The following is a 23,511-nucleotide window of genomic DNA, read 5'->3' on the forward strand; positions in this document are numbered from 1 at the left end:
GTGAAGTTTAACTTTCACCACAGATTTCACTCGGGCAAACTTGGCTATAATTTTTCCAATCTAAAATCTGACAAATTAAGAAAGTTTGCAATAAACAAAACCTACCTTTTTGATGGAGGTCATGAGCCCTGAATTTTGCGAAGTTGGAGTACCCATCTATATAGACAATGGTGCGCCATACAAATCTTCAGGGGCAAATTTACATAACCTCCTGTTTAGCTCCCATCTTCCTGTTTTTGGCCTTTTCTGGTTGCCGTTCTTTAGAATCATATAATCATGGAATAGTACACCACAGAAGGAGGCCATTCAGTCCATCGAGTCTGTAATTTTTTAGTATTTATCCAATTCCCTTTTGAAGGCTACTATTGGATCTGTATCCAATACCCTATCAGGCACTGCATTCCAAATCCTAACCACTCGTTGAGTAAAAAAGTTTTATTTATCATGTATTATTGCTAATCATCTTTGTTTAGAAAAAAAGTTTAAAAAATGTGTACATGTATCAGCACATGACATGTGTTGCCACACACACACACACACACACACACATAGACACACACACACATAGAGACACACACTTACACACATAGATACACACAGAGACACACACACTTACACACATAGATACGCACACACACACACACAGACACACACATGTACACACAGATACACACACGCACACACACGGACATACACACACAGACACACACACATGGACACACACACATACACACACACACATAGACAAACAAACAAACACACACACACACAAAGCAGGAACAGCTCTGAGGAATTTCCTGACATTTGTTATGTGCAGCGAATCACAGCTTTCATTACATCTAAACTACTGTTGTGTTGAACCCCTTTAGGTTTTGATAAATATTTAATTTTGTTTTAAGCTCCCATGAAATTAGCATAACTATTGCATTTTCGTATTTGTTTTGCCATTGGGAACACTTACTGTAGGTTTAATAATACGTCAATGATGTAGTTTTAAGTTAACAGTATTATTAGCTGGGCAATAGCTGCCTGTTCTTACAAGGTAGTCCTTTTTACATGCCACCCTTCCCTCCTTCACCTCAAACTCTCCCGTGAATTAATGTTTCATCGAGAAACTCAACCATGAGCAAACAAAAAAAATTTACAAAATGGGGTAATTTGAATGTCAGAGCAAGATTCAATCACATGACTTGCTTTAGGCCCAGCATTTTGTTTCTAGGTGCTACAAGGCTGCTTGGAAGGATTACTGTTTGAAATTATGCAGGCCTCCAGTTACATGGAGAGACTGGAGAAGCTGAGGTTGTTCGTACATCAGAGGGGGTTAAGGGGAGATTGAATAGAGTTGATCACAATCATGAAAGGTTTTATGGAGTAAATAAGAAGCATCTGTTTCCAGTGGCAGAATGTAACCAGACAACACAGATTTAAGGTAATTGGCAAAAGAACCAGAGGCGAGATGAGGAGAATTGTTTTTAGGCAGTGAGTTGTTATGATTAGCAGCATAATGCCTCAAAGGGTGAATGAAGCAGATTCAACATAACTTTCAAAAGAGAATTGGATAAATACTTGAAGGGGAAAATTTGCAGGGCTGTGATTAACTTTAACATCCTTTAATGCTGTATATTTCTATTGAGTTTTTAAATATATGAAACATCATTGGGGAAAATGACTGGGAGGCATTTTTAAGCTTAAATGCAAGAGTTGAAATGTTGTCTTTGTCAATCTGTGACAAAATGTAGTGGTCTTACAGAAATCTATATTCTGAAACCGTGTTGCTCCAGAGGAGTGGGTTGGTAATGGTGCATAATTGAAAAAAATAAATCAATATTTTCCCTTTAAACTTCTTTTTCTAGATAAGAATGCTGGAAATGCATAAAAGATTTGTCAGCGATTGAAAGAGGAAGACAGTTGAAATTGTGGGATTTAACCATTCTTCAAAATGGATGAACATCTGAAATGTTTACCAATCTTTCCCTTTCAAGTGCTGCTCATTTCCAGCATTTTCTATTTTTATTTCACATTTCCAGTTCTCCTGCTTTGTCTGTTTAGCTCCATTATTTCGATTGTGAGGAGCAAACGACTTTCACACCCGTGGCATCCCATACCAGGCCATCTCATTCTGCTCCACTGGATAAAATCACAGAAATTTAGAGCACGGAAAGAGGCCATTTCAGCCCATCGTGTCCGTGCCGGCCAACAAGAGGCTATCCAGCCTAATCTCGCTTTCCAGCTCTAGGTCCCGGGATAGTGCATACAAAACAGTCCTTTATTGACATACGCAGCACAAATCGCAGATACCTGTGTGAGGGATGTAAATCAGTATCAACAGAGATGCAGTCATTCCTTTAGCATGCTTCAGCAATCGTGTCATTTCAACAGGAAAACACCCAAAGGATATGTCGATGCTTCCGATCGGGTAAAGGAGGACCGGGCACCCTTATTAAAAATGTTTAATTTGGTGATAAACCCATTTTCAGCTGTATTAATTAAGGTCCACCAGGTTGCCACCCTTAAATACATCAATGAATACTTTTTAATGGAAAGATAAAAAGGAAACATCTCTTACGCTGCCCAATTGTGCTGGTTCATAGAAGATTTTACGTTTATGATTATGCAAATTAATTTAAGAGAAAACTTGAAGCCTAACTAAGCCAATACAATTTCTAGCGCATTTTGGATACAATTTTCCGATTGTGCCCAGAACAGAAACTGTACCCCATTAAACCTAATTATTTATATCTGCACCAGGGGCCCTGATAGTGAGACTCGCTCCTTAATGACATGAATTATCTTAGTGATCGAATACAAATCACAGTTTCACTATTTTTAGCGCCTTATTGACAAACCTGGAGATATTTTAACTAGGTTTGCTCCAATTAAAATATTTTTCAAGTCATAAAATGTTATCATTGGTGCATTGTACTGCACATTTCTCATAATGATGTACTTGTAAGACAACTGCTGCAGCTTGACCTGCCCTTTCATTTCTTTCTCAGGCTTTGTCGATGGGAATGATGACTGAATATTATCATTACATTTTCACCACTTTGGTAAGCAATTGAACAATGTATTGTCCTTACAGGCTATGTAAGGATGTTGCTCACTGATGAACGGTTGATTTGTTTGTACCTTATTCTCCTTCAATTCACCAATTGTATGCATTGGATAAGTGCCAGTCTGCGGTGAAGCCTGGATAGTGCTCTTTTGGCCTCTTATGCTGTGGGTGGAGTTAAAGCTTCGACTTGTTCACATGCAACTTATTATTTCCCAGTGCCCCAGTATCCCAAAACTGTGAAATTCCTTACCTGCATCAGCTTTACCTTCCTCCCAACATCTACAAGCTGTTAAGATTATGAGTGGGCTTGACAAGGTGGATGCAGAGAGGATATTTTCACTGATAGGGGAGACTAGAACTTGGGGGGCATAATCTTAGAATAATGGGCCGCCCATTTAAAACTGAGATATGGATAAGGAGGAATTTCTTCTCTCAGAGGATTGTAAATCTGTGGAATTCGCTGCCACAGAGAGCTGTGGAAGCTGGGTCATTGAATAAATTTAAGACAGAAATAGACAGTTTCTTAACCGATAGGGATTAAGGGGTTATGGGAAGGGGACAGGGAAGTGGACCTGAGTCCATGATCGGATCAGCTATGATCGTATTAAATGGTGGAGCAGGCTCGAAGGGCTGTATTGCCTACACCTGCTCCTATTTCTTATGTTCTTATGTTAAAACTCAGGTTTGGTATCACCTAACCATTTGCCTCATTTTCTACCCTACTCTTTTCAACCTTGGCGGCATTCAGCATTAGGCACTAGCCCTTTCATTGAGGTTTCTCAGTCTAGCGATAGTACAGCTTCATCCATAGTGTGCAACTGAGGATTTTTCCCAAGTACGACATTTACATTGTAAAAAATGTTACGACCTGAATGCTGGAGCAGTGCCATATTTAACACTGAATATGTTGTTTATGACAATGCGACACTGCATCAGATTATATTCATACACACAAGATATCACAGCTCTCACCAGCCTACGTTATAGACACAATGACATGTACGGACAGGGAAGCTGCAATGGTCAGCAAATTCCGTCGGCCAGCGTTTTTGAAGAGACTTAATTTAGAATAAACAACAACTTTTCTTGACACCAGAAAATTTATTTCAGGATATCTTTGCCCTGGACTTGGAGCCTTACCGCTACAGTGGAGTGAACATGACAGGGTTCCAGATTCTCAACATTGAGAACAGCCAAGTCGCCTCCATCATTGAAAAATGGTCGATGGAAAGATTACAAGCACCCCCCAAACCAGGCTCGGGCTTGCTGGATGGGTTTATGACGGTATGAAGAAAGATTTTAAAAAGGTGCTGCATGCAATCACATTACAAAATGTCAGAGTTTCATTCAAGTGGAAAAATGAGGCCATAACTGCAATATGAAGCTATATTCTTGGTCCTGTCATAAATGTCAATGGACAAAGGGAGAAAATAATATATTTTTAAGCGCATTTATACATTGTGAAGCAAGCTTCACTGATTCACTGTATTGCTAAATCAGACTTCATTGATGTCCTAAGTTATAGCAGTGGGAAAGCCGATACGATGTTCCTTTATCCTTCACAAGTAATTTGTGGATTTAATCTCTTATAAGAACATAAGTTAAGGTTGAGAAAATGTCAGTCAGCTATTGAAGGTCTTCTTTCTAATATATTAGCTTTGCGATAAAGGTATCTAATTATATTTTGAATATTCAGTGATGTTACCTCCATTCCTTTTCTTGGTAGATTATTCAAAATATTTATCATATTTTCAATATTCTTTGGCATCAGTTTTAAAATTACTTTTCACTGATTGATATCCATGTACTCTGATCTAATTCTCTTGCCATACTTTGAAGTATATTGGCCCAGATTTTGCGGTCAGCGGTGAATGAACAGCGCTCGCCATTCATTACACATACAGCTGCACACAGACCTTTTGTGGGCTTTTGTGTGGCAACTTACATAATTAGAAAGCCATTCCACACGGTGTCCTCTAGAGAGGATCTAGAACCTGTGTGAACAGGGAAAGCAGCAGCATGTCTCTTCAAACAATTAGATTGAAGAATCCTTACTGAGACACACAGGGCTCAATTTTTTCAAGAGAGGCGGGCTGCGACCCCACTCCTAGCTCCATGTCAGCTTGCCCTAGATTGGACTTATTAAGCCCATCCTGCGAGGTTCCCGGCCAATTAAAAGGAAGCGGGTCTGATGACATCATCTGATGGCTTGTCATCAGCTGATTGCCTTAAAGGGACCATGCCCACAAACATTCTGACAGTTGTGCTGTCAGTGTTCTGCAACATTGAGGTGCTGCAAACACTGACAAGCACTGCACGGCTGCACCCAGGCTCTCCCATGACTCACAGCACGCGGGGAGGTTCTCTTCCCTTCCAATGTGCGGAAGGGACCTCCCCAGGACACCAAAGCAGCTTGGTTGAACATTGTACAGTCGGGCACAAGCAGGGATGTCGTCGGGAGGACCAGGCTGCAATGGCGCAAACCTTTCAAAGATCTCAGTACATCACGAAAATTTAGTGCAAAATCACACAACTTCATCCTGCTGTGCCACTCATCACATCCCCATCACTCTACCTTCCCTACGCTATCCCTGCACATCCTTACTCACGCCAACTTACTTTGCACCTCCGCCCATTCCTCTGTCTCTACCTACATTATCACACCCCGGGGCCGAAATTCAGCCCCGCCTGAAACAGGTCGCAACTACCATTTTTTTATTGTTTTTACTGCAGCTTCCGATGAGGTGGCCTCTTTCGCGAAATTCAGCTCATTGTAATTTTTTTTCAGGTGGACCGGAAGTCGGTCATAATGGGGGCGGAAGTGCAGCAGTAAGTACTCTAGAGGGGCAGAAGTGAAAGCGAGACAGAGTCACCACCGCTGTCAATTTAAAGGGGAGAGAAGCAGCGATTGTTGAGATTCGGTCCACTGGGCCACTAGAGAGGGTTTCGGCTGGGCCAATGGCCTGGCACTCAAGCAGGGTGCCAGGCTGCCTGTTGGCGGGCCGGCTGAACCCGGGGGCATAATTGCCCGGCCGATCGGGAAGTCGGCCGGCAAAAAAAAAACATGACAGCTGCAGCAGTGCGCCCTCCCCTTTGGAGGGTCGCCATGCTGCTGTGGTTCACAGAGTGAAAGGAAGGTGCACCGAAAGAAAAAGCTGTCGGGGGCACTGTCCGGTGCATTTATGATTTTTGCAACTAAATTTCATGGGGGGTGCGGGAGATTGGCAGTGCGCCCTTTGATGACGCACTTTGGACGATTGGCAGCAGTGGGCGGAAGTGGGGACAGCGAGAAAACCCCCCGAGCTGAATTTTGCTGTCGCCGGCCATTGGACCGGAAGTTGACGGCCGCTCGACTCTGCCACTTGGCCTCCGCTTTCTGGCAGTAAGTGGCCTTTTGGGGGAGCTGAATTTGGGCCCCCCCCATCTCACGAGCCATCCCTCACATCTTTGTCCAATTATACCAACTAACAGCACATAAGGGTAGGCACTTGGGTGTTATCGCCAATGTTGATGTAAAGTTTCCGTTAAAGTGTTGTCAAGTATTGAAATCTTTACTTTCAACACTTTGCTTTCTTGGACGGATTTGTATGCACCTTTGGAAATGCTTTAGTGAGTTGCACTGAATGGTGAGACATAACGATAACCCCCAACAGTGATGAGTGTGAAAGGAGTGCTTGAGCATTGTAGGGATGCTTTATGGTCTTGGTGTGGGGTGGCGTAACCTGGCACATCATGTGGCATGCTTTAAGTGAAGTAAATATGGCCATGGTGAGGCAATCCCTGGCATCCTGGACAGCAGTGTGGTTGGGTGCTGATGCTCTGCGTCCTGTGCAACATCAGGTGATTGCAGAGAAGGTTGGTATTGTTGTTGGTGCTGCTGGTGTGCCTGGTGATGATGGTGTGTGTGGTAATGTTGGTGTTGGGTCTGATCGTGGTGGGATTCTGAGGAGCAAGGTGAGATTTTTTTCAAGGGCACTGATGCAATAGAGAGGGCAGGTGAGGTTGAAATGCGAGAAGCGATCTGTCAGTGGTGAGATAGGTCGCTCCAAGCAGGTGACAGTGGATAGAAAGTTCACTCCAAATATTTCAAACCTCCATAAAGCTAAAAAGTGTATTCAAAATCCTGAAGGCTCCAGATTGGAAAGATTGGAAATTGGAAATTGAACAGCTGTGAAATGGTAGTTTTTATACCACTTCTGCAGCTGTCAACTAGTCAAACCAATTCAGAGTTGTTGAGAACCCAACACACTTGCTTGACATGATCCCCGAAGGACAGGAACTGTGTAAAAATCTTGTAAAATGGTTAGGACCTGGAAAATTTTTGTTTAAATAGCTTTAAGCTACTTCTTAACTATCCCAATTGGCTGACACACTGCTTAGTGCTGGGTCTGCAATACGCAGGCAGAGCTGGCACTTGGGAAATTCACAAGGCGGCGGGTTCAGAGCGGATTTCTGCCCCGCTGTCAATCATGGTCATTTTGACAGCAGACTAGTCTCCAAACTCGCAGGCAAAGTCTAACCCAGAAAGTGTAAGTTGAATATTTAATTCAATGTAATATCATGTACCAAAAGCAAAATAAAGACAGGAAAAAAAGATGGGATGAAGGAAGATAGATAAAAAGAGACTGAAAGAAAAAGTTTAAAAATGTTTTATTTTAATATTAAATTGAAAAAAAATCTCCAACAGTAATTAAAATGTGAAGGAATGAAACTCCACAATTGTAAAAGTAAATTTTCAGTACCAGAGGGGTTGTTTGGTAGTAATTAAGACTTATCACACTGTTAAATATTCTTACACTTGAATGCACCAGCTCTAACTTTTTCTGGTGTGTTTAGTGGGTATCTAGTGAGTAAATACTGTAATTCACGCCCTTCTTGTGTTTGAATGTCAAGTCTCTTGTCGAGGTACCAATGTAGCAAAGCTTGTGGAGGAGCAGGGTAAATCCTGATTTCTATGTTGAAGTGCTCATGTACGGATGGCAGAAGTTGCTGTCTGATTTACTATTTAATAAGTGAGCGCTGTTAGCCTCACCGTTATTCATACTGCAAAATCTGGGCCATAATTTAGCATTTTATATACTTTAGTGAGAACCTCCACCTTACCCATCTTTTCTACACTGCAAACGTTACGCTTCTTTAATCATTCCCCACAATTCATTTTCTTTATACTTGTAATAAATCGTATTGTTCTTTTCTGTGCCCTTTCCAATGCATAAAATTAAACACAATATTTGATGTGTAGTCTGACCAGTGGATTGCAAAGTCTCAGGGCTGCATTTTCCCGTTTCCCACTTGCATGGAGCAGGTGGGTGCGTTAGGCGGCAGGAAATGCCAAAGTTCGGGTTTCCCGACACGCTGTGAGGTTTTAACTCCACAGCACATGTGACATAAAGGGCGGGTTCCCCTCCTGATTGATAGGCTGACTTCCAGTCGGGTGGGGAACATGGACCAGGAAGCCACAGGAAGGGGGGTGATGTGTTTGATGCCGTGAGAAGGGTCCAGTCCCCCGGGCATAGGGGTCTGATTGGGTGGGGGTTCGATCTCCGACCCCAGGGGAGGGCCAGGCTGCTGGTGGGGCGGGCTGGAAGGAAGCACTCTTGCTCCTCGCGGCCCACAAGGATTACTCCCCGAGGCTAAGGCCGCCTCGTAGCAGCCACTAGGAATCTCGAGTCCCGGGATCCCTGGCCGCCTGCAGAGCAGGTTAAAGTAGAGGTTTGAGGTCTCATTATAACATTTAAATTGCCAATACCCACCTCCTGGCAGCGGGTTGAAAGGGGTCGATTTAGAGGCGGGTTGGGGGGGTTGGGTTTTACATTTTTACTACTTTCACCCATTCTTTTCTGAGAAAATTCTGGTCTTAGCATTACTTCTGCAGATAACTTTTTGCTCTATGTATGCACATTGGGAATTCAGGTATCGAAACGAGAGGGCGCCATAGGCTTTTACACTCATTCATGCTAATTTTAATGAAAGGTCACAAAATCCTATGGGACTGCTGACCTCCATGGGGGGAGTACAAATTTGTAAACTCTATCCTGTATTCTACAGTCCTGACTATATATCCTGGTATTGTATTAGTCTGTTCAATTGCTTTGATACATACTGAAAGTGATATGCCTACTTTTTATGTGTATGCTGTCAAGTGACTGAGGAGCTGAGATAAATTAACCCTAAAACTGCAATTGCCCAGCAGTTTGGCTGGTAAAAGTCGGAGAGGATTATCTTGTTAAAATCCCAGCGTTGCAAAAACCTTATAAACAAAAAGCAACGGATGTTGGAAATCTGAACCAGAAGCAGAAAATCCTGGAGGCAGTAGGCAGGTTGGTTCACATCTGTGGGGAGAAGAGACAAAGTAACATTGAGCTGCGGTGTGGGTTTGACAGATTTTCTTGCTTCCAATTCTATCTGCCCCCAGCCCCATCCCATCTATCTGCCTCAGCTATTCGCAGGTTTCTGTGCCTTTTAAATGTCTTTGATTTCTCTCATTAGGCCTCCTGTTGTCTCATGTCAATATCACTTCAGCCATTTAACCACCTCCTGTTTTCTATTTAAGCACTTTGTAAGCCATTCTGTTTCTTCTCTCACAAAAGCAAAATACTGCGGACGCTGGAAATCTGAAATAAAAACAGAGAATGCTGGGATACTCAGCAGTGTCTGTGGAGAGAGAAACCGAGTTAACGTTTCAGGTTGATGAATGAACTGAAACGTTTCTTTCTATTTCATCCCCCTGTGTTTGCTTCCTTCACTTTCCCTTCGTGCAGCTGCTTTTTAAATGCTGTTCATCTGCTCTGCCTTCCAGTTCTGACAGAGGGTGCACTGCAGCCTGAATGGTTAATGTTTCTGTCCTCCCCACAGATGGTGAATGGCTTGTTGAGTGTTTGCAGCAATTTTCCGATTTTGCAGCAGAATTTTTATCTGGTTATGTTCATGTAAAAATTAGAGTGACAACGGCTAATCTGGACAGCTAGTCACAGTAACATGAAAATGCTCCAAATTTGCACCTTTTCCCAATGTACTACTTAATCTGCCTGAAGTTAGAGCTTTGAATGCATAATTAAGCTGACCTAACAAGCCTTGCAGCTTCATCAGCATAACTTTTCCCTGCTAATTGCCTCAACTATCATCTGTTTTAGCCTGTGTACTTTAATCTTTGCTGCGCTGTATTGTGACAGCAGTGTCCAATTCCTCAACTGTGCTCATTAGTTTGGAGGCTGCATTTTTCTTATTCATAACCTAAGCAAAATACTTTTCAATTAGCAACGACGACAACTTCTATTTATATAGCGCCTTTAACGTAGCAAAACGTTCCAAGTCACTTCACAGGAGTGATATCAAACAAAATTTGACACCAAGCAAGATAAAGAGCTATTAGGACAGGTGACCAAAAGATAGGTCAGCACCAGACAACTTTTGGCAAAACCACCTTAACCCTTGGATTAGGGAAAAAAGCATGCTGCATCAAATAGGATGCATCTGTTGCAATTTACAAAGTATTTTTAAATACCATTGGAGGTTAGCAATTCAAAATGTACACAATCCACATGTGGTTACACTTTTAGCTGAAAGCTGAGAAGTTTGCATTGATGGAAGAATTGGATCACTCCTGAATTTGTGAAATTATCATTTTCATTACGGAGTACTGAATTGGCAAAGAACCCCATTAATCTGTTCCAAAAAGTGAATACACTGAGATAAATTTCAGGCACACAACCTGTCATTTTATGTCCATTCATTTTAATAGGAAGAAAATTATGGCTGGGACCCACAATCTCCCACGACACATTCCCTGTGAGTGTCGTTCTCCACTGGGACTGTGAAATCGGCTCCTTTGGTTGTATTTTACAACTGCTGCGGTAAAATTAAAATTAAAGCCTGTGTAGTTCAGTAGGCACATTGTTTTCTGGACTTTACTGATTTGCAACCGGCCATAATGCACGGGTGTACATCCATCAGTAACTTGTACTGTACTTGTATAGTGCTTTTAACATAGTGTCTCTGTGAAGCACCTTGGCATGTTTTACTATCAAATAGAAATTTGACACCGAGCCACATAAAGCTTGGTCAAAGAAATGGGTGCCTACCCACTGAATTTATGCTTCAGACTTCTCGATGGTCAATGCAATAAGAAGCTAAATCAATTTGCTGGTGACACCTTGCTTATGTCTTAATATCACTTAGCAAGATTTTATTTTGAACTTACCAATCTTTACATCTAGTTAATGAGTCTGTTCAGAAGTAACATTTTGCAGGCTCCTACACCAATATTTTCAAAGGAAAACAAAACATTTTCATATAATGGCTCTATAGAGCCCAAAGCACATTGGCTTTGACCAAACTGAGTCCTGCATCTGACGGAATAGTGTCTACAACATAAAGATTGTACAAAGAAAAGAAACAGCTATCTTGAACTGCTGAGCTCCCCACATAACAGGACCTTGTTTATGCAATGTTAAATCAAAGATCACTTTGATAAGCTACCAGGAGGTAGACACTTGTACTTGCGTGTGTCCTTGTAGCTAGAATGTAAATAGCAATTTGACAGTCTTTGTGGTTAAGGAGTGTTTTTCAATACTGCAAAAGTTACACTTTTTTTCTAGTTCTCCTGAAATTACTAAAGAACTGAACAAACTAACAGCTGTTTCTTGTAGTGGTTTCTTTATTTTAAAATTACCCCTTTTTTGATTGTTCCCCAATCATGTTTTAGGAACTTGGTAGATGCCCAAAATATGGGTCTGAGTGTTGATGTGGACTTTTTTTTAGTTCAAATTGAACTGAGACAGAAATAATAGCTCTACAGAGCTCGAAGCACATTGACTTTACATAGGATATACAGCACAGAAACAGGCCATTCGGCTCAACCAGTCCATGCCAGCATTTATGCTCCACTTGAGCCTCCTCCTGTCTTTACTCATCTAAATCTATCAGCATACCCCTCTATTTCCTTCTCCCTCATATGCTTCCGTAGCCTCCCCTTAAATGCATCTATACTATTCGCTTCAACCACTCCCTGTGGTTGTGAGTTCCACATTCTCACCACTCTGGGTAAAGAATTTTCTTCTGAATTTCCTATTGGTTTTCTTGGTTTGACCAATCTGAATCCTGCATCTGGTTTCCACAACATAAAATGGTCCATAATTCAGCATTAATTGGTAGTTATTCTAGAGCAGTCTGACAAGGCCGAATGCTATAGAAACTGAAATGATGCACTGGTGCAGTGCAGGTTGTACTTCAGCTGCTGGATTTGTGTTCCTCCAAATCTGTACAGGACACTTCCAGTATATGGCTTTATCTCCCACTTCAAGTTATCAGGGCAATCCACATGTGGGATATAAATCATATCCGTGTTTCGTCATCATCTATCCTCAATATAATTCAAGTCGCTTTTTGAATGGTTTCCAAAGGAAGCCTGACAGAGATGGCCAAATGTAAAATCCTGAGTCTAAGATGTGAAAGAAATCCATCATTGGGTTCTGCTCTGTTACCAAATTAATGATGATGCAATCATTTTTTTATTATACCTGTATATGTTTTGTGCAAACAGTAGATTGACTTAAACTTTACAACCTCTTCCAATCAAATTATAATATACAATTAAACTAATTGCAGGCAAGATGATGCAGTGGAATGCAAAACCTTTCTGTCTCTGGAGATTAAACAATTTTATTTTTAAACAAAAAAAAATGATTTGCTGAATTTGTATATTTATCAATACGAGAGACGCTCATGAGAGAGAAAGGGAGAAAGGGAGAAGGGGAACAAATCAAATTTTTTACTTTTGTCAACCAGCGTCAGTATCAAGCACTACCGGGTTGGCTATAGCATGCCCAAATGCAGCATAAAGCTGCCTTTACTCTGCCCCAACAAACTGCCATAACTCCAACCTCAGAACAACATTTGCTACTGTATAAGTGTAACTGTTTGCATTACTTAAATTAGCCCGCATTTTAGCCTTTCTCCAGGAAATGTCCAATTTAAGCCAAATTACAATTTTATGCTGCAGACAAGGTAGTGGGTTAAAACTGATCCAAACCTGTTTCCAATTGAATCCTTACAATAACCATGGTGGAAACTACCACTCCTCACCCCCTCTCTTGGTCTGGGCTGGATACAACACATTTTTTTTTTCCAGTATCAGGTTGGATTGGAGCTATTGTGAAAATGTAATAATGTAGTTCCATTCATGTTCGAGCATATTTTAGGATAATTTTCCCTTTTTCATCTGCAGATCAATTGCACTTTGTTTTTGTATACAAGTGCAATTCGGTATTTTTAATTCGAAGTACAAAAGTACACACAGAGCCAAGGCAAACTGTGTCTGTATGATATCTCTCTACGGTAGCTCTGTTCCCCCTCAGCGGATTTGTGATTCTGCAATATAACTACTTGTTGAAGGAGTAGATTAGCTAAGAATCACCAGCTTTACGGAAGAAAATGGAGAATGTGAATGGAAAGATAAGAAAGTCAGAATGAAAGGAAAGGATAAAAAAGGGTGAAAAGAGAAAAAATACAAAAATGAAGCAGAGGGGTCTTAAAATGTTACCAGATGACCTGTCACCAATGAGTGAAATTCTGGTACATAATGGCAGACGCTGGGATTAGCTCTCAGTAGTACAGAGGTCAGGGGGTCACAGAGGGAGATAGGCCATTAGATAATACTCACTACGGGAACAAAAGATCGAAAGCATCCAAAGCACAATCTGATCTGACTAGGATGCCCTGTTCTTTTTCAGTTTAAAATGATGCTTGGAATCATGCAGTAACAATAGTTCGGTGAAAGCTACAAATGATACGGTTCTACTAGAAATAATAAATCACTTTTTAAAAATTCAAGTTCAGGGAGATTTTGAGTTTCGACAAGGTTGATGCAAAAGAAAGTAAAATGTTCATTATTTTTTACATATCTCTAGAAATTACAAAACCGATTTCGAGCACTTCACCAGCTTGCGAAGAGATTGCTTCATACCGGCCTAGAATTGGAAAAAAAATGTAAAATACTGATTATTCACGAGCTCTTTCATTTATCGCAAATGGAAAAAAAAGATTGAGTGTCATGTAAATCTCATAAAGAAAAGATATGGCTGTCCTCCAATCCTCTCAAGAAAGCCAATTCCACCCATCCAATAGATACTGCTTTTCCATATTGAGTTAGAAATGCACAAGGCAACAATCCCATTTTCAAATGAATTGTTATGAACACCATGAGAGGCAGGTAGAAAATTGGGTTACTGAATTATTGCATAAATGTTTTGGAACATAAAAACGTATCTAAGTTTCCTGACTGCCAGTTCAATCTCAATGGCAAGGCAATTTGATAAGTACACCCTGGGTTGTGGATATAACAAGTGGATGTGATAGTTCGATCTGGATAAAATGTATTGAACATGATAAGGGAAGCATAATACACCCTCCGGCAAAGGTAGCTTTAGCCTGCAGTCATTGGGCCTGAAATCCCGGCCTCACTGGGTCCGTACGGAGTATGTACGGACCCAGGGAGGCATCGTGAAAACCAGCTTTTCCGATCGGTCAAGTTCTGGTTTGACAGATCCAACGCATCTTGGGGAGAAGGTCATCCGCATGGGCGAGATTGCGTTATTTGCCCATCTCTTACCCAGCGAATGTCCTTTAAACTCTTGCGCCTGGTAAAATCAGGCACATAGCCTACTTTAACCAGCGTATGAGTTTTAAAACATATAAAAATCATAAAAATAAAATTTAAAAACACATTTGTATGTTAAAAATCCTGCCCACTAAGGTAAGTTTAGTTCAAACCCTAATTACAAAACTTTAAAAAAATCTGAAAAATATAATTTTTTCTAACATATTTATTAACTTTAATTTAAATTAATGTTAAATATGTGGGGTGTTTGTTTATTTTTTATTTGTGTTTAGGTATTTGGGGGGAATGGTTCTCATTCATAATAATGAGAACTCTTATGGAGTTCCCATTAATATGAATGAGAATACTTTACTTTGATTGGGTGTCCAGGCCCACGTGACTCCAGCTCCAGCTCTACGTACGTTCAGACGTGCACGCGCTCTGATGCACATGCAGAAGAGGTCTAAAACCGCAATTGCTGGATGGTGCCCAAGCAAAAGGCAAGTGCGCATCTTTTCTCTTCTTTTCAGGCGACCGCCCACAGGAAGCCCAGAACCGGGATTTCAGGGCCAACTCTTTCTGTTAAATGGGCAATCTTTAAATAATTCTGTCTCAATCACTGATAGTTATGGTTTGATTCAGCATTGGGTAAATAATCATTTTAATGAATTCTGACTTTATAAAGAAAAGGTTGTTACTTTCTATTTTTTAAAGCCACATTAAAGGGGTTTAGAGGTCCAGAGCAATGAAAGTCACCTCTATCATGGGTCTCATGTTAAATGAGTCTGGGTAATCTCAATTCCGATAATCTGATTTTAATTCTCGGGAGGAAGATTGGTTGGAATCAGGTTTCAGTGCCTTCACCCAGTCTTTGGAATTTATCTCAAAGGTCTTTTCAAGCTAGGACTTGGTATGGATATAGCCGAAGGGTCATCGACCTGAAACGTTAACTCTGTCTTTCTCTCCACAGATGCTGCCTGACCCGCTGAGATTTCCAGCATTTTCTGTTTTTATTTCAGATTCCAACATGCGCAGTATTTTGCTTTTGTATGGATATAGCCCTCCCTGTCCTACTGGTGTTTAAGTGGTTGGCTGATGTGAAAATAGAATATAATTACAGGACTAGGCCATTCAGTCTCTCGAGCATGTTCAGGTAGATCATGGCTAGTCTAATTCCATCTATCCGCCTTGGTTCTGTATCCACTAATACCCTTGCCTAACAAAAATTAAATAGAAATGTTGCCATTTTTTCTATAAAATGTTGGAGATCAGGATTCAGTTGAGGGTAACTGTAATAAGGGTAGATGTCTCAGAAATTTATGCTCAGCGAGAACAGAAAAAGATTGGTACAAATTGTACTAGGATACCAGTGGGTGGCTCACAGAGTGTAGTACATGTGTTGGCAGTCTTGATTACTTCTGCACATGAGTATCCAAATATAAGTGATGAAGTTCCAGCAAAATATGTTTTTGCCATTTTCTGGGGGGGTTTCTGCATATCTTTCGAAGTTATGGCAAATGGTTGGGAGAGCTCGACAGAAAATTCAACCCCAATTTCTGGGAAATAGATCTGTGGCCAGAAGAAATGGTGTGATGCTGGTATTTCATACAGGCATTTTAGATCAATCCAGAATGGTGGGCTGCAGTTGCAGTTGTAGTTGCTGTTTTATTCTCAGCAGACATGAGCCATAGAAACAATTAATTCTGTAGCAATTATGCCATAGGGGGAATCATCAGATTTCTCTGGGATCAAGTTTTGAAAGAAATGATTAATTTTCTTGTGCTTGATTTGGCTGATTCAGTTGCCGTACTTTGATGGAAGTTGTTTGTACCCGATCGTGGATTTTAGATGTTTTTTTCAACAAATGAGGTGTTCAACAACTTTCACATATCCACAAAGATATACTGCATCAGATGGATGGGTGTTTGGAAACTGGTTTGACCAGCCTATCTGAGAAGATCTTTTCAAACTGGGACTTGGCATGCCACACCAATTTTAGTTATCTCGGGCTCGACATCTACTGAAGCAGTTCTGTTCTTTGGCTAATGGTGTAGAATATCGTTCATTAAGCCAGCACAGTGAATCAATACTAAGCCATTGTTCAGCAGAATGAAATTTGTGCTCGGAAGCTTAAGATGTGGCTGGGGATGGGATGGGGGGGGGGAGGGGAGAATATTCATCTTCAGCATTCCCTGTCCATTATAAATGAACGCATGGAAATTGCGGTGTTGCATACCTGACCTGTGTGGGGAAACTCAGTGCCAGGAGTGCTAAAGGTGAAAATCCACCTCATGATCAGCTTGGGCTAAGCCCAGATAACTTACTGCCCCTTTGACTCCAATGCTGGCCCTAAGCAGTAATTCCTGCTTGCAGTGATTCCAGTGACCTTCATCATATAGCCAAAAGCCCACTCAGATTCAAGAGCTCCTGGATATGCAGAAGTGGCAAAGGAATGGGGGGGGCGGGAAATGAAGAGAATATTTATTTACACAACGAGTTGTCATAATCTGGAACGCATTGCTTAAAAGGGTGATGCAAGCAGATTCAATAATAACTTTCAAAAGTGAATGGATATATATATACACTTGAAAAGGAAATAATTGCAGGGCCATGGGAAATGCGCAGAGGAGTAGGACTAATTAGACAGCTCTTTCAAAGAGCCGGCACAGGCACAATGGGCAAAATGACGACTTCCTATGCTGTACGACTCTATGATGATTCTATGCAAACATCCATATTGAGGTCTCTTTTTGTGTCATCAATATAGCCATGAAGAAGAATACAAAGAGATTAGGTGTAAGCACCTACCATTGTTTGACTTCATTGATGATAGCATGAGGCTCGGGCAGCACTCCATCAGCACCCATTCTACCAACCATTCCATCGTGGAGCTGATGCACAAGGTGGAGTAGTCTCTCTGGGCTCCCAAATTTGAACAGCAGTTCCAACAGCCCTAGAAGGCTAACCATGTCTGAAACCTTAGTTGAATCAACAAATGAGGTCCAGAGGTCCTCGTACTGTTCCAAACATTGCTTTTCATCTACAAACAATGAAGATCTTGTCAGGAGGAGTCCTGCAATTTGCTTTGAAGCCACATTTGCCTCTAGGAGGAAAGTCAATGTCATTTTCAAAGCGATGAGAAGGACTTCCGCAAATATTTTGAACATAAGGTCATCGATCTGCAACGTTAAGTCTGTTTCTCTCTCTACAAATGCTGCCTGACCTGCTGAGTGTTTCCAGCATTTTCTGCTTCTCCAGCATCCACAGTATTTTGCTTTTGTCCTCGCAAATATTTTCCACAATAATTGGCCACAGTTGCATTCCTCTTGTTTCTGCTGGTAGATGGTAACCATTGTCATATCCTTTAGGTTTTGTGGACTGGAGCTATTTCTGCACATTATTTTGGAGTTTGTGCAGCAGGTCAGTGGAGCCCTGGAACTGCAATTGTTAATCTCTGCAGGGATTCTACCCAGTCTGCCCTTCATTACCTTGGTGGCTCTAATAACCTGTCAATTGTGCAAATCTCATCCATGATTTTATGTTGCAGCTGCTGTGTGACTGTCAAAGACTTCACCCATAATGATTGTGCCCCTTGGAGGAAAGTCAACTGCATTTTCAAAGCGATATGAGAGACTCGCAAATATTTCAGTCATTTTTGAAAGTGCTCACCCCATCTCTGTGTGACCTTAACTTGGCTTGCAACAAGGTTGGCACCATCTGTACTCTTAAGGGGTGCAGCATTGGTATGCACGGGGTTGTTCATCTCCTTTAGCACGTTATAGAAACACTTTGTCCCTTAACTGAAAATCACCACTCCTACCTCAGCTCAATTTCTTTCAGGACCTCAAAATGAGTAACTCATTACTTGCCTCAATTTTGTTTCTTCTTCCTACAATCTTCAGGCTATCCAAATCAAGTTAATTTAATATAATAATGGCAATACTTCTTTTTGAATTGAGCATGCATGTGCACAGCAACAGTCATTTGTAGCCTATGCTGTGAAGATTTATTTTCTTGCACTGGAAATAAAAATCATTACACACTACAAACATTTCAGAGAAAGAAAAGTGCACAAAAATGCAGGAACAGGCACGTTGAATGGAATTTTGTGCTCTTAGGTTGACCTGACTGAGTGCTCTTTATACTCCGACTGATTATTAATGTTTGTCCTCACATTTCTGCAGGGATGTTGACTGCTCTAACATGAACTGTTTGGCTGAAATATTTCAGTCACGTCAGGGTGTCAGAGTTGGAAATCTATTAGCTCGTGCTATTGATGTTTTGACAGAGAATGACATAGATACCAAAGGGTCATAGATAGGCAGTTCCGGAACGAGAGGGCCCAAGTGATGCAACAAAGAGTGGGCCTTGTTTGTCCACTGCAGAAGCTGTTAACTGGGTGGCACAAGGTTTAAGACTACTCGCACCTAAAGAGATTTCAGGCAGAAAACTTGCTGGGTCAGTTCTGAGCACAGCAGAGGTGTATAGTGTGGTAGTCGGTTATGTGCCAAATAATTTTAGGGGTTTAATGTCTATGACCAGCCAAGGAAGGGCTGGAGGAGGTACAGCTAGCCAACCACACCCAAGGTACAGAGATAGACAGAGTGAAAGCTCACAATTTACTCCAAAAACTGAATTTAAAAAGGTACCTTATCCAGAATTTGTGGATCCAGTAACACCAGGAAACTCTTGCTCAGGATAAGATAGCCTCACAGGACCTACATGCTCAGAAGGAAAATACTGGAGGTCACGTGGTACACTGCCCAGTTGGGGGCAGAGTACGCAGTTCATGGGACATGGCTGCTTTAGCTGGGTACTAGGTGAACTGAAAGAATAGGCTGTGGTTGAACCCAGGGGCAGCACCCAGATACTGATTCCAAGCAATGCTGTGGGTGCATAGTGGTACAACTACAAGGGCTGTGCTAGCAACTCAGGGTCCACCAGCTGTTGCAGGAATACCCTGATACAAGGGATTAGAGGTGACAGACCTTTGTCTCTTGTGTAGATTTCATGTAGCTCCTGGACTCCGGAAGAGTCAGCAATTGTGATGATACGGCTAGTTTGGGTGCACAATGCAAATGAGCGGTAGGACTTGCATGGGACCATCCTGCAGAGGGGGGAGAGATATATCACAAGCATATTGACTGTTTGACCTCAGAGATATTTTTGGTTTAGCTATAATATGTTTCTGATATGAACTCAGGTTGAGGATTTTAAGAGTTCATCTCAAAGCTCGAGCTTCCTTTCTATCTCCTTCTCACTGAGAGAAAGGAAGGATTACTACAGTCTTCACAATTTATATCACCCACGCTTAAATCCGCAAATAGTGCTAACCAGTTACACTATTGTTATTTACAAAGTTGGCGCTTACAACATGTTACACACGCCAGCTATTTCAGACAAAAACAGGTGTTCACTCAATAGTTTGCACCTCATCAAGGTGCTAATCATCATCATCATAGGCAGTCCCTCGAAATCGAGGAAGACTTGCTTCCACTATAAAAGTGAGTTCTCAGGTGACTGTACAGTCCAATGTGGGAATTACAGTCTCTGTCATAGGTGAGGTAGACTGTCGTTGAAGGAAAGGGTGGGTGGGGAGTCTGGTTTGCCGCATGCTCCTGCTGTCTGCGCTTGTTTTCTGCATGCTCTCGGCGACGAGACTCGAGGTGCTTAGCACCCTCCCGGATGCTCTTCCTCCACTTTGGGGCGGTCTTGGACCAGGGACTCCCAGGTGCCGGTGGGGATGTTACATTTTATCAAGGAGACAAGTAGACACCTCAAGTCGCTGGAGAAATACCACCAACAATGGCTCCGCATGATCCTGCAAATCCCCTGGGGGGACAGACGCACCAACATTTCCAACATTGAAGCACTGACCACACTTGATCAGCTCCGCTGGGCAGGCCACATTGTTCGCATGCCAGACACGAGACTCCAAAAGCAAGCGCTCTTCTCGGAACTCCTTCACCGCAAACAAGCCAAAGGTGGGCAGAGGAAACGTTACAAAAACACCCTCAAAGTCTCCCTGATAATGTGTAACATCCCCACTGACACCTGGGAGTCCCTGGCCAAAGACCATCCCAATTGGAGGAAGTGCATCTGAGAGGGCGCTGAGCACCTCGAGTCTCATAGCCGAGAGCATGCAGCAATCAAGCGCAGGCAGCGGAAACAGCGTGCGGCAAACCAGTCCCACCCACCCTTTCCCCTAACGACTATCTGTCCCACCTGTGACAGGTACTGTGGTTCTCGGATTGGACTGTTCAGCCACCTAAGGACTCATTTTTAGAGTGGAAGCAAGTCTTCCTCGATTCTGAGGGACTGCCTATGATAATACATTTTATCAAGGAGGCTTTGAGGGTGTCCTTGAAGCATTTCCTCTGCCCACCTGGGCTCGCTTGCCGTGTAGGAGTTCCGAGTAGAGCACTTGCTTAGGGAGTACCTTTAATTGCTGTCAGGTTCAATAAGTATATTGCAACTTGGTAAGGTCCAAAGTAGCCAGCAAAAAAGCTTTCATTGCTACTATAGTATGACCACCAGAAGCTCACACTGCATCTGGACTAATTTAATACTTTAAATTTTTCAAAGTATCTTTTTAAATTTGAGATTAATCATAAGGAGCATTGCAGGTGGAGGGTATAAACTGTCCAACGCATATAGCGGGCAAATCACGGTAGCAGCAATGAGCCCACTATAAGCAGTGGCGACTATGTTAATAAACTCTCCTGAAAGTTACTGAGCCAGATATTGAAAATCTCGCCCTTAATGAACTGGGGCAACATGTGGATTGTTATCACATTCCAAACATTTCCAGTAGACATTCACACATGAGATTTTGGGAGGAACTACATTCATGTGTACACATAGAATCATAGAAATTTTCGGCCCGTCGTGTCTGTGCTGGCCGGAAACCAGCTATCTTGCCTAATCCCACTTTCCAGCTCTTGGTCCGTAGTTGTGTAGGTTATGACACTTCAAGTGCATATCCAAGTACTTTTTAAATGCAATGAGGGCTTCTGCCTCTACCACCCTTCCAGGTAGTGTGTTCCTGACCCCCACCACCCTCTGGGTGAAAAAAGTTCTCTCCAACTCTTCTCTAATCCTCCAACCAATTACTTTAAATCTATATTCCCTGGTTATTGACCTCTCTGCTGGGGAAATAGGTACGTCCTAGCCGCTCTAACTAGGCCACTCATAATTTTTTACACCTCAGCAAGGTCTCCCCTCGGCCTCCTCTGTTCCAAAGAAAACAAACCCAGCATCTCCAATCTTTTCTCATAGCTAAAATTCTCCAGTCCTGCAACGTCATTGCAAATCTCTTCTGTACCCTCTCTAGTGCAATCACATCTTTCCTGTAATGTGGTGACTAGATCTGTATGCAGTACTCTAGCTGTGGCCTAACTACTGTTTTATACAGTTCAAGCATAACCTCCGTGCTCTTGTATTCTATGCCTTGGCTAATAAAGACAAGTATTCCGTATGCCTTCTTAACCACCTTATCTCCCTATCCTGCTACCTTCAGGGATCTGTGGACATGCACTCCAAGGTCCCCCTGTTCGTCTAAACTTCACAGTACACCACCATTTATTGTGTATTCCCTTTGCCCTTCTCAAATGCATTACCTCACACTTCTCCGAATTGAATTCCATTTGCCACTGTTCTGCCCACCTGTCCAGTCCATTGAAACCTGCAGTCTACAGCTTTCTTCCTCACTATTAACCACATGGCCAATTTTTGTATCATCTGTGTTATGTATTGTCCAGGTGCGCCACAGAGGGCGCTGTGGTGGGAGACCTGAAAGTACCTACAAGACAGAGCATAAAAGGCTGCCCACCACATCTGAGGGGGCACTCTGGAGTTGCACAATAAAGGACTAAGGTCACAGCAGTTACTACAACACCAGACTGTGTGGAGTCAGTGATTTGAGTGCAACATATATCACAATCTGCAAACTTCTTAATCATGCCCCTTACATTGAAGTCTAAATCGTTGATGTATACCACAAAAAGCAGGTGACAAGAGTTCAAATCCCACCATGGCAGCTGGGGAACTTAAATTCAGTTAATTAAATAAATCTGGAATAAAAAAAGGCTAGTATTGGTAATGGTGACCATGAAACTATCAGATTGTTGTAAAAACCCATCTGGTTCATTAATGTCCTTTTAGGGAAGGAAATCTACCGTCCTTAATCGGTCTGGCCTATAGGTGACTCCAGACCCACAGCACTGTGGTTGACTCTTAACTGCCCTCTGAAATGCCCTAGTAAGCCACTCAATGGCAATTAGGGATGGGCAATGCCTACTTCCCGTGAACGAATTAAAAAAAGAACTTTTGCACTCTTGCAGCTGAGTCAGACGGTTCTGGGTTCAAGCTCCACTTTAGGACTTGAGCCCCTAATGTAGGCTGACACTTCAATGCAGTACTAGGGGAGTGTTGTCGTTGTTGTCGGTGGTGTTGTCTTTCAGATGAAGATGTTGAACTGGGCCCTGATTGCCTGCTCAGGTTGATGTAAAACTCTTGATGACCAGAACTCTTTGAAAACTCCTCTTCTTCTAATATTACCTTGGTATCTTTTATAAGAACTTATGTTCTTATGTTCTTATAAAAGATACCAAGGTAATATTTGAAGAAGAGGAGTTATCAAAGAGTTCTGGTCAACATTCCACCCAAAAGTCTTCTTCCTTCAATGGGTTTGGGTGAGGGGGATGGGGGAGGGGGCGGGGGCGGGGAGAAGAGACAAGATATCTGATATTGAAGTTGGACTTAGCCGAACAATATGGGTGGAAACTGTATGGAGAATTAAAATAGGAAAAGTAAAAAAATATAGATATTCTTGGGTTAGGAAGTAGATGGTTGAAAGTAA

At 42.0% G+C, this 23,511-nt stretch overlaps 1 protein-coding gene across 4 annotated transcripts in view; it reads left to right on the plus strand.

Annotated features, from left to right (window-relative positions):
• The window catches only part of LOC139267373 (glutamate receptor ionotropic, kainate 2), a 319,999-nt gene that overhangs the window by 57,376 nt on the left and 239,112 nt on the right, over nt 1-23,511 (plus strand). For all 4 annotated transcript variants that reach the window (XM_070885607.1, XM_070885604.1, XM_070885603.1 and 1 more), the window contains exons 5-6: nt 2,997-3,050; nt 4,166-4,339. In XM_070885607.1, coding sequence (XP_070741708.1) covers nt 2,997-3,050; nt 4,166-4,339 — 228 coding nt within the window. The remainder of the gene's footprint in view (nt 1-2,996; nt 3,051-4,165; nt 4,340-23,511) is intronic.

This window comes from Pristiophorus japonicus, chromosome 7 (genome assembly GCF_044704955.1).
Source record: "Pristiophorus japonicus isolate sPriJap1 chromosome 7, sPriJap1.hap1, whole genome shotgun sequence".
In the NCBI taxonomy this organism is placed as follows: Eukaryota; Metazoa; Chordata; class Chondrichthyes; family Pristiophoridae; genus Pristiophorus; species Pristiophorus japonicus.